The sequence below is a fragment of the Mchenga conophoros genome, linkage group LG7, assembly GCF_057382185.1.
Source record: "Mchenga conophoros isolate Kocher_MC1m ecotype Shallow Benthic linkage group LG7, M_conophoros_male_GT1.1, whole genome shotgun sequence".
Taxonomy (NCBI): Eukaryota; Metazoa; Chordata; class Actinopteri; order Cichliformes; family Cichlidae; genus Mchenga; species Mchenga conophoros.
In genome coordinates, this window is record NC_140532.1 from 27,475,243 (window position 1) to 27,487,525 (window position 12,283).

Genomic DNA, 12,283 nt, shown 5'->3' on the forward strand with positions numbered 1-12,283 from the left:
ATACAGGATGTCTTTGTAAAGAAATTTTGGAGTAAAGAAAAACCTAATTCAAATAATAAAAGCAAAACAATCAAATCACCTTAATTGTATTTATCTAATAAACCTACTCTGTACTAATTTTGATTTTATTTCTGATCTTTGAGGGGAGTAAGATTAAAGAGAGACTGGGCACGCCTTGGCCAAAAACACAATCTTTCATTCATGCTCATAATGACCCAACAAGAAAGCAGTATCCCCTGGAAATTCAACTCCTCTGGAACGCTTTTACCTTCTCCACAGATGTAATGAGAGGTACACCAGGGCAGCTTGAAACTCTTCCAATTCCGGCCTTTTCAACAAAAACTCCTGAAGAACAACCCCTGGACTGTACAGCAGTAGAGATGTGTTCTCTGAAGTGACGCTTCTCCATCTGCCAATCCCGTGCAATTCATGGTTCAGGGGTGGCTGTAGCTCAGGAGGTTGGTGGTTTGATCACTGGCTGTTCCAATCAACATAGCAAATATCACAATATACACTTTCCCATTCAATTTTATTTATACACTGCAAGTTCACAGCAAAGTCAAGGTGCTTCATATACTAAGGTAAACAACCTACAGAATTAGAGAGAACCCCAACAACAGCACTTGGAGTAAGAGACCTCCAGCAAAACCAGGTTCAAGAAGTGGGAGTCATCTGCCTCGACAGGTTGGAGGGTGACGGGAAAGAGCAACAAGAAAAGTAAAAGTATGTCGTTTTGTATCTTTCAAAGTTGCAAGGCCTTGTTGCTTAACAAGCTCACAGAATTTTATTCTGTATACAGTTTTGTGTTTACAGTAAGTTTGTAGATGTATTTTTTTCCACATTGCTCTTGTGATAAACAGCCTCATACAAACATATACAGAAATGGAACGGTATTCATATAATGCTTTCTGCTTTTCTAGTCTTATTGACTAAAAAGCATGCTACAAGACAGGTTTGTATTATATATTTACTATTTTTGGATGCAGATGTGTGTGTATTGATGTTTGGAACTCATCTGGTTCCTTGTTTTTTGCATTCTGCACAGTTTGAGCCACAAACAGATTCATCTATAAATTATAGTGCAGTAGTGATTGGTGAGAGCAGAATTCTGTATGTTTTCTAATGCATGTTAGACACATCCTTTAATGCTTTCTTTAATATTATTTGCATTATTTACAATCGTAAAAGTTAGAAGGATGTCTTCTTCTTCAGTCCTGACACACTGTCGATTTTCAACAGGCGTTCCTTTAAGACGGCAGGCAACAGGTCACTAAGTTGTCAGAGATCAGTTTTCAGATGAATCTGTCTCTTCAGTGGAGCCGTCACTCTCCACCTCCATCCTCCTCCTGTGGTGGATGTTCCTCCTGGGTGATGCCTTCTTCTGCACTTCTTTTAGCCCCCCCACAGCACTACTGCTACTGTTACTGCTAGGACTCACTACGATTTGAGCAATCCTGGACAGCAAGAGAACAAAAGATTACAATTAGAAGAAGAAAAGAGCAAAATGGGAAAAAAGCAAAGTGAAAGTATGTAGAGATTGTACTGGAGCGCTATTACATTTGAACACGAGAGTAGCAGCAGAGTAACCGTTTTCATGCCAGTGAACAGAAGTCTAACAATATCAGAATCAGCAGCTTGGACATTAATTCGATTTTGACCTTTGAAACCCACAAATTTACATATAAAAGATAAACCAGGAACTTTGAGCAATCCTGGACAGCAAGAGAACATCACGGCTGTGATTTTTCAAAAATTGATGTGTTAGCCATTATTGGCATAAATGTATAAAAAATTATAAATTATATTATTCAAGGGAGTTCATTTTTCTTGTTTTATAGCCTTGTGCTGCTGAGGGGTTTAATTTCAGATTACTTCGATGCTCTTTGCTATCAATCCAATCTACCTTACTACAATCTATACTAACTGTCTAGGGGTTGAAAAGCAGCTCTGAAAACTCTTGTAGCATCTGCTTCTAAAATGTAGAATTCAGTTCGCTTAATCCTTAATAAGAGTAAAACAGAAACAACACAGGTCAGCTGAAAATAGTACAAATCTATTTTTTTCTGTTGTAAGCCTCCAGCAGATCTGAGGAATCCCTCACTTGTCATATAACACATTAACACCTGGTTACAGCTGCCTAATATATGGAGTAATGTTCCTGTTGTTGATATGTTTATTACTATGTGCATAGATGTGCAGTCTCACAGTTTGTCAAGTTCCTGGTCCATCTCTGGGTCAATGAGCAGCTCTGCCTTACTGGGTAACACTCCTGCAGAATCAGGGAAACGAAAAGGTTCAAAATTCAAACATTTGAAAGCAACACTAATGTAATACAAACCAAATGCACATTTTTTGACTGATGTAATGCTTATGCACTGTGTGTCAATAAGACCCAGTGTCTCATTGACACACAGTGGTGGTTGAACCCACCAATAGTTTGGTTGATGGCCTCTTGTTTAGCCAGACTCATAAGGAAGCTGTAGTAAGAAATTCTGTCAGTCTGGTTCAGGATTTCCCTCATACATGACCTGGGCGGATGACTGCACGCACACACACACACACACACACACACACACACACACACACACACACACACACACACACACACACACACACACACACACAAATAATGACAAATCAGTACTACAACTGGTACTGAAATTGTTGTGTGGTGAGGTGGGAATATTTTTGCAAATATTTAGTGTATACGCACAAAAACGCAGTGATTTATCAACATTTTTGCACCACAATTTTTTCGTACTTCACAAACAAATTTAGTGTACAGACAAAATACAGCCTTACTGTCTTAGTGAATTTAAACATGTGTCGTTAAAATTAATACTTTTTTTTTAAATTCATCATTATTATTGCTTTTTGGTCATTATTTATTAGTTTATATATTTTTTTATTTACAGATTACAATTAAAATTTAAAAAATGAAGCACCTAAATACTGGCCTAGACACACTAGATGCAATGTGAAAATCCTAAGTTACTTCCTTAAGTCATCGCATTCACAAGATTTTAAGTGAATTCTGACATTGACCTTGAAGTCTAATGGTAGGAATTTGAAAATATTACATCAGCTACATCACCTTTGAGAGTTATCGCCTTCACAAGATGTCTACAGGAAACTAAAAGAATATAGTGGTGAGTGAGAACTGAAGTGTTTACCTATGTTTGGACCTGTCGCACAGGGCGTCTATACACTGAGCCAAAGTGGAAGGCTCCACCCCATCTTGTGGCCGCTCTTCTTTGTTGTTCTCCTCTGTAGACACAGATGGGATCTGCTCGATGGAGGTGGATGTGGGGACGATGACAGTGTTGGGACTCTTACCTGCTAGCAGATCTTGGTAGATTACCAGCACACAGTCCAGGAACTCTACGAACACAATGGATGAATTTAATGGACGTTTCCTTTAACTTAAAAACAAATCACATTATTAACATTATTACATACATTTTATTCATTTTGTATTTATTGTTATTACTATATTTTTATTAATATTGGTTTGTTTATTCCCTCGGGTGAAATAACTGAGAGAATGGGTTCGTAAAACCTATTTTCTCAGTTATTTTATCCTTTATTATCCAATTTAATCAAATCTTTACATTCTTATCTGTTACCCAAGTTAAATATTCTCTTTTTCTAGGATACTTATTTTTTCAGTTAGTGGTGAATTCTTTACCCCCCTCAGTTTATTACACAGTCGTTATGAATAATTCCTTTTATTTCGTTAACTCATATTACCATTCGGTTCCCTGGATTAACATTAATCTACTCCCTTTAGTAATTTTTTCAGTCTGTTTCCTAGATTTCCTATTTCATTAACTAGATTCTCTTCATTTAATAATCAGTGCACATGAATTATTACCATTTTCCCTTATTTTCTCTATATAATCCTTTGGGTTTGTATTCTGTTCCTTCAGTTTATTGATCCTTTCCCTCCCTAAGTTCATTAATTTGCTCTCTTTAATTATTCTTTTCATCACTTGGTTTATTACCTTGGTAGTAAAACTGCAGCTGGAAAGCATAAAGAAAATCAGAGAAAGACATCAGACAATCGATGGTGTCGTCCATCACAGCAATTCTAGAGGAGGAGAGAACAGCAATCATTACCCAGAAACTTTCAGCCTGTTAAGATCTGTTGTGTTCAAAATGTGCTACATTGAAAATGTGCTCAAATGAATTACATAGGATTATATATTGTGCAAAGCACTCAGGTTTCATCTTGATGTGAAATAATCAAGATGAAACCTTGGGAAGTTACTCTTTTGCTGACCTGGCGGCACTCTGAACTAACACCACTGGAAAATCTGGACACAGTAACTGCAGCAGGGACCTGTATTCCAGCATGGAGAGCAAGTCTGTAACACAAGACACAAAACATTTGTTGGCTACAAATTACACAATGACTAACCACCAGTTTTAAATAGAAAACTCATGACAGCACAAAACTGTAACACATAAAACTGTCAGTGACAACTAAAACAATAATGTAACACTTATGACATAAACATAGTTTTATATCAATTTTTTTATTAATTACAAATACACTGACATCAAAAACTTTGTCTCTTTGATCTGCAAGGATTTGTAAATTCACTGATTTTGAAAAAGCATGTTGTTTGAGGTCACTGCAACCACATCAAGAAGAAACATACAGCATCACCCAGATTTAACTCCTCCTGTGTCTATTTAATGTCTATGTCTACATTTACCAGCTTCCTAAGTATACCATAATAAGCTTTAGATCTAGTCAATGTGTCCTGCTGGGATGTTTCAAGAGTACAGGGCTATTTGGTCCTTGTACAACTGTATTCACACTTATTTCTAGTGGGTAATGGAATCTCCCAAGGCTGCTTTGACTGATTTTGTCCATGATTTTTATGGACAGAGTTTTAAGGTCAACAGGTCCAACCAAAGGTTGTAGTGTGTCAAGGTTGGTAGCTTCATAATCTCATGTCCACTTTTTACAAGTGATGCTCACTCAGTTGTCTTCATTAAGGCTCAGGTGGTAGAGCAGATCATCTAATAACCGGAAGGTTGGTGGTTCAAGCCCAATCTGCCCTAGTCTGCATGCAAGATGTTAGTCCAATGTTGTTCTCTGGTGTGAATGCATGTGAATGTTAGACAAAAAGAACTTAGAAACAGCAACTTAGAAACAGTATCTCAGGAGAGTGACAGATGGGTAGGTCTGTCATCAGCAGTAGCACTGTACCTCACAGCAATAACATCTTGAGAGTGAATCCAGGCTGGGATATTTCTGTCTGTAGTTTCCATGTTCTTTACTATGACTACATGGTTCTCCCCAGAGGTACTCCAGCTTCATTTCACAGTCCAAAGACATTATTGTGTTCTCACCTCCACTTTTGCCGATCTGTCTGTAGCATTTCCAGAATACTCGAATGAAGGATGCTCTGTTATGTGGAGTGGCCTGGATGTAGTTAAACTCTCTGAAGAGGACGTGGTTACTGTTCTTTACACTGCTGAAACTACAGAAACATTACAAACCCAGATATATTATATATTTCTCTCACACACACACATACACACAAATTTACTCAATTGCTCTCTGCGATTAATGAAGTCTCTCTGACTCTGATATGTCTTTATAAATAACTTTCTGTCAGGACATGGAAGGCAAGCAGTGCTTGCATTGTTAAAGCTCCCCGCCTGTCTATTAGCGTGTGCATCCATCCTTTACATTACTGCCACCTTGTGACCACACGGAGCTAGAATTGCTGCATCTCTCTCTGGTTTGAGGGCGTGTCCATCTCCCGTAACACTGACTTGAGCTGGGCAAGCTGAGAGGTCAGCAGCTTTTTTCTGGTTGTTTTGCGCATGTGCACTGTGGATAAACTGCTAGTCTTCAACGGTAAACTGATGGGAGACCAGTGTGCGAAACAAGCTGCTGCTGGCTCAGCTTTCACTGCTCTGACACCAGTAATGAACTGTGCTTTGTCTGGAAACACAGCCACCATTACCCTGTGAAATAGATTCAGTCAGATTCATCATAACAGATGAGTTTCTTCTTGGTAACCACCTTGGCCAACATGTGTAATGTAGTGATTATGGTGTGAGAAAAAGTTGTTATTAACTTCTTTTGTACTGTGACAATACTCAAGATGGGATAGTAGCTCTGACCATGTCTGCTCTTTTCAGATTTTCAGATTAGCATTTCCCGAATGTAGATTTTTTTCATTAATATGTTTAATTCCTCAATAGACATATGCACAAGCTTTTTAATTCAACTGTTTTTTATTATTATTAATGTATTTTAATACACTTAAAAAAACCATGATGAAGGACTGTGAAACTGAGCTCTAAACAACAATTTCTTTTTCAGAGATTAGATTTTTCAGAGATATGTGATGCTCACACAACAGCCACACATATGATGACTATGATGAATATGATACTGTACATTAGGGCTGCAGCTATTGATGATTTCAGTAATTGAGTAATGTATTGATTATTCCATCTATTAATCAAGTAATGAGATAAGATAACTTATTCCACTCTCCATGTTCCAGATGCTTGATCCACAGATTCATCATTTTCACAGACTTTTCCTGTCTGTCTGTCACTGTGTAATGCAGGATTAAAGACCTGGGGAGGGGGGGTCTCCATCTCCAGCTCGTGCAAATGCATGTAGGTATCAGTATGATCTTCAGACAACAATGAAGTAGTATTGATACGTATAACCTATGCATTTGCACGAGCTGGAGATGATAATCCTTTTAAACCGTATGACACACTGGCAAACAGTGACAACCATTTCTTGAACATGACGATGTATCACCAAGTACACGGAGAGTAGAATTCGTAAACAAATCTAACTAGTTAACGTAAAAACCTGTTAACCTAAAGCACCGGAGCTGCAGTCTCACTGTTTCAACAACTGTGTGGAACCTACTATTCAGCGAAGTAGCGGATCACTCCGAACTGGTTGTATTCCTCTTTGTGTTCTAGCAGCTGGATCACAGCATCATTCAGGTAGAACAGCACATTGCTGTCCGCTGGAACACAGACACACACAGAGATTATAAAGTTAGCCTAGGAGCTAACTGACAAAGCTAACAACACACGACCTACCGAGATACTGATCAGCGGGAACCGTGGGGTTCAAACGGTTCATTCTGCTCTTCCTATAGAAACCCACTGAAACAAGACTTAATAAATACGCAGCTATAATCGGTGAACAGTGCAGCTATTTACTGTACGTACACTGTGTTCTTATTACTCTGAATTTTGTTAGCTAGCTGTCCTAACATGGTGAGCTGGTGGACTTCCATGGAAACCGCCGGATGTTGTGAGTTACATTAATCAGAGCCCCTCGAACATTACTACTGACAAAGATTCCGCTTTGAAAGTAAACGTTTTACAGAATTTAAGAGCTTTAAAAACTGAGAAAAAATTGGAACTTGTATTTTGAAATTCTCACGTGTACAGATTTTTTCAACACACTTGTGTTTTTAATTTACAGTTACAGAAAAATATTCACAAATGTGTAGAATGATATTTTCACAAATAGAATAGAATAGATCTTTATTGTCACTGTTACAAGAACAATGAAACACAGTTTGCATCTCTCCGTTGGAGACATTCAGATTCTTTTAGGATGGACACAGGGAATGTGTTGTAATACACAATAATAATAATAATAGTATGTACAGATCAACATAAGAACACACACACACACACACACACACACACACACACACACACACACATATATATGAGTGATCAGTGTGCAGTATAAGGTGCAATGTGATCAGTGGTATTCCGCATTGAGTAAGGGATAGGAATGCTGGTTACTACTATAATAAATACGGTTCATAAATACGCTGTAAATGTCCATGGATTTTAACAGCACAGTTAACCTTCAATCAGGGTGGGGGTAGGGCATGTTTGACAGCCTTGACATTGACATTGATTCTGTTTTTCTTTGACCTGATCGACCTGTAGCGTTTACCAGAAAGAAGGAGGGAAAAAAGTGAGTGTCCAGGGTGCAAGGGGTCCTTGATGATGATACTGGCTTTCCGCTGAAGTCTGCTGGTATAAATGTCTCTGAGGGGGGTTAGTGAAGTTCCAATTGTCCGCTCTGCCGCCCTCACCACCCGTTGCAGTTTTCTCTTGTCCTCCACAGTACAGCAGTTGAACCAGAGTGTGCAGCAGATAGATCAGAAGACTCGTGATGGTGGAGCGGTAGAAGTTAATTAGAAGTCTTTGGAGTAATTGCACCTGAGAAAGTACGGCCTTTGTTGTGCTTTTCCTACCTACTGTGAAATGTTTGTGGACCAGGTAAGGTCAGCCGAGATATGGACCCCGAGGAACTTGAAGCTGCATCAATGTAGAGGGCGAAGTGCTCAGATCGCCTTGTTCTCCTAAAGTCGATTACCATCTCCTTGGTCTTGGCTGTGTTCAGATGTAGGTTGTTGTTGTCACACCATCGCTTCAGATGCTGAACTCTGTAGGCTGAATAATTAATGTTCTCAATCAGTCCTATGTAGCTGGTGTCATCAGCAAATACACTGTGAGCTGCAAACTTCTCATTTAAATTTTACTGAATTTTTTTTTACTGCTTACAACTACAACTCTGTGATTATAACCTCTTATATCAGTGAATACAAGCACTTGACTACACCCTCTCAAGTCAGATTCACATATTCTGCAATTTTGCAACACTTCTTGGGAGAAAGGCATTTCAAAACTTGCACTTGTAGCTGAAGGGGGATAAAAAACAGAGGTGTTGGTGGTAGTGGAGGGAAGATACGAGGAGGGCTGGGACGGAGGTAACGACAGTAGAGGTCAGCCAATCAGAAGGCCTCTGTCCTCTTTTCACCATGTTGGATTCGCAACTACAAAGCACAGAGCCTGGTTTCTTTCAAAACTTTGTTTAGTACATTAGCACTGTGGTTGATCAGGAAATTAACACAGACACAGCAGTCCCCCATTCCTCATTAGGAGCAGCAGCAAAAACCAGAGCGAATGATCATTTTAGCTAACGGTACTAGCTAACTAGCTACCCAGTGTACACTGATCAGTAATACACTCTTATAACTGTTCTAATCCTTGTTAACAGACCTGAATGTTGCAGCTGCATAAAACACTGTTGATGACAACTGTGATCTGTTATCTTTGTACCAGAATAAAGAGGGAACCCAGAGTATGAGCAAGTCCAGTGTCTCAGTGCCATCCTTTCTGCAAAGGCTTATGAAGTCACATCCACCATAGACTCTCAGGACCACAACAGCTACACCAGCAGTATCTTCTCTCTCAGTTTATCCCACTGTTGGCAGTAAAAGAGGACTTATTTAATCTCTTAGCCCTCACTCTGAACCACAGCACTTTCTGCAGGGACATCACACTTTAAATCACACTAAACTAGTCTTCCTCAGTACTTTCATGCTGACTTATCCATGTATATTATGCTAATAGGAGACCAAGTTCATACCAACACTTACAAGTTTACAAGTTCATAATAAATCCCTGAACTCAACAGATAAAGCTGCCTCTGCTGTCCTTTTTTTGTTCTTTTGATTGATTGGTCATTTTGTTTTGGTTAGTCTGTCCAACCAACCGTAAAGGCTGTTATGAATGATTGAGAATGAGTCTTGTTAAAGAACCCAGATTGCAGGTCATACATAGCGCTGATTCCCAGCTACGCTGTTTGCAGTGCGTGCCCACTGGTAAATTTATTGCAATTTCTCTCAAACTGCAGTGTAGTGGTATTTGCCTGCTCCTTTGGTTTGATAGGTCTCATGTGCAGCTGGGATATTAGTAGAATTTATTTCTTTGGCATTTCATTCGACACCTTAGTGCTTAGTTACATAAATGTTTAAAGTATCTTTAGTTATTTTGATTCAGAAACAACACAGAATTATAAGTCAAATGTCTCCTATGTGTGTTGTCCGTTATCTGTGACTGTACTATCCAAGTACAGTCTATCCAAGTCCTCTCTATACTTAAATGTTTCATAAACATTCTTTAACCTCCTAAGACCCGAACTCTTCCACAGCATGCATTTTTAATTTCTCTTTGATATTTGAGCATATTGGGGCCCAATGAATGTAAAAAGAAAGAATTACCAGATTTTTTTTTTTTACCTTATTTTTGGTTTTATGAAAAATAAGAGTCACATATGAGGATATTTGTTTAAAAATTTGAATGAACAGTAGCAGAATAATGTCCTTGTAAGTGGATATCAGGCCCTTGTAGAGCAAAATTGAGTATTTTGGTCTAAATAACCCAAAATGTGATGTCCACATATGTGGACACCAGGTCCTAGGAGGTTAAGATACTAAAATTCAAATCAAATTAGAGAGGCTGGGATTTGGTGACTTCGTATAACCAACAACAATATTAGAGCACTTTTCAGCCCAAATTGATTTTGGGCAATCAGTTTTGTCTTATCAAGCAGCTCATACCTGGAATACAATACCCTCGGAAAGAAAGACTATATAACATTCTTTATTTTTTTTTCTAAATTTGTAAAACAGTGATTATTGGATAATCAAACATGACATAATGCCCTTGAAAATCCTTGATTCTAATGTTTTTTGGTTTGGTTTTTTTTTTGGGGGGGGGGGGGGGGGGGTGTAAGTGATTATAGGGTTTGATCTTTAATAATGGTATATGGACATTTGTTTTTGTCACACGTTTTATGTTCACACGCTTCTAAATGTTTGGTTTGTTGCTTTATTTAATATGCCATTAACCTGCCAGGGATTGCAGATGAAATAGTCTGTGGGTAAATCTGGCATATTTACATGATGAGCTTAAGTGCTCATGTTAATTAATAAGTATTTTCCCTTTTAAATAAACACAAACATTTACAAATTGTATTGATAATCACAGCCATCATTAAAAAAATAAACTGTGAATGGCCCTTGGTGTGCTATGTCCAGCTGATATTGAAATGTGTGTACTCATGTAATTAAAACATATGAACAAATGAAATGAAATTATCTCTACTCTTTACCTAGGCAGAGGGCAGTAGGAATGACAGAAATAACAGGACTATGTGTCTATTGTATATTTTGCGTTATTTTACATTTTCGTCACAAAAACTCGCCAAGGTTGATTCCTGGTGAGTGCAGGCCACTAGTGTCTGCTGTCAAGTGCCCACATCTGTCTTACTGTGGAGGGAACTATAAAACCTTGTGTAACATTTTGATAGAGATCAATAAGTCACCTAAGCTCACTGCTGTCTGTTGACAGCAATACTCTGGTGAGTTTTCTGTAAGTGATATTTTTACTGCTGTTAGTTGCTGGTCTACATTACTGCATTACTTCTTTGAAGTATAAAAAATATAAATTGTATAAGTATAAATTTTCATCTGGTGTGAGAATTTAATCAAACTGTTTATCAGAGTGAAAATGCAATACTTTTTGGACAGTAGCGGGCATAATGCGGCTGTTATTGTTGTCAACAACAGCAACAACCCACAATGAACGGGTCCAGACCGGTGTCTTGCCAAGGTAGGGATCCCGACAGTTACCCCTGTGTCGGGAGCATGCGCTGGACTGTCCAAATCACGGACAAACAGTATCCGTCATTCTTGATTTTTAGTTCGCAAACACTTCTTATAATGACTTATTACTACTGAAATTTTGGAGGTTTTAGCTCTTTATACAATCAAGTTACAGAAGGATACATATTACCAGGCAAAATGTCGTCGGTTTGTTGAAATAATCCAGTCCGATAATACCTGAGAACAATAAATGTATAATTTCTGTTGTAACCCACAAACTGAACGGTAAATTAACGACATTCATCTTTTACTTTCTCACTAAACTAAAACGTCACGACTTCCACGTGTGGTTAGTTGAAATGGAGGCGAAGTCAACTGGATCCGCTTTCCCCTGCCCAGCGCGTACTCCACATGCAGGGGAACCTAATTCCTTCAGAGATACCTACCTTTACCTACCTTGACACGACACAATCATTTTATGGTGGCCATCAAATTCTGCACTGAGCTTTGGAGAGACTTTTATATATCCTTTATTTACCCGGATACAATGTGTCGTTGACATTTTCGAAAGAGATCAGTCAATGGATCAAGCCAAGAGGGTAGCAGAAATTGTAACAAACATAACACCACAGTTCTACAAACTTACTTAAAGTGACCAAAAAGGACTGCAGAGGACAATGTGGGTACAAATACGCAGAGTTATAAAGATACTTCAACAACAGGTTATTTCTTTCTTCTATATATAACCCAATCATAAATCATGTTCACTACTGTCTATTTACTAATATGAGTAAAAATATTCG

At 38.4% G+C, this 12,283-nt stretch overlaps 1 protein-coding gene across 2 annotated transcripts; it reads right to left on the reverse strand.

The window, feature by feature from the left end:
- Window positions 1-515: 515 nt before the first annotated feature.
- Window positions 516-7,341, reverse strand: cstpp1 (centriolar satellite-associated tubulin polyglutamylase complex regulator 1). Of its 2 annotated transcripts, XM_085283212.1 has the most exons (10): window positions 7,099-7,341; window positions 6,920-7,022; window positions 5,365-5,495; window positions 4,283-4,367; window positions 4,005-4,090; window positions 3,337-3,381; window positions 3,174-3,267; window positions 2,431-2,540; window positions 2,206-2,269; window positions 516-1,454 (listed from the first exon to the last, which is right to left on the reverse strand). In XM_085283212.1, the coding sequence occupies exons 1-10, from the start codon at window positions 7,139-7,141 to the stop codon at window positions 1,286-1,288; spliced, it is 930 nt and encodes a 309-aa protein (XP_085139338.1). In that variant the 5' UTR covers window positions 7,142-7,341; the 3' UTR covers window positions 516-1,285. The 2 variants fall into 2 exon arrangements, with proteins under 2 accessions (XP_085139338.1, XP_085139337.1); XM_085283211.1 differs by having other exon boundaries at window positions 3,174-3,381; window positions 7,099-7,340.
- Window positions 7,342-12,283: the final 4,942 nt, after the last annotated feature.

Bases quoted from the DNA above. Each gene is read 5' to 3' on its own strand.
- cstpp1 (XM_085283211.1), bottom strand. From the start codon at position 7,141: ATGAACCGTTTGAACCCCACGGTTCCCGCTGATCAGTATCTCG. The intron at 2,541-3,173 runs GTAAACACTTCA...GTGTGCGTGCAG, and splicing joins TGCGACAGGTCCAAACATAG to TCATCCGCCCAGGTCATGTA. The intron at 1,455-2,205 runs GTGAGACTGCAC...CTTGCTGTCCAG, and splicing joins GACCAGGAACTTGACAAACT to GATTGCTCAAATCGTAGTGA.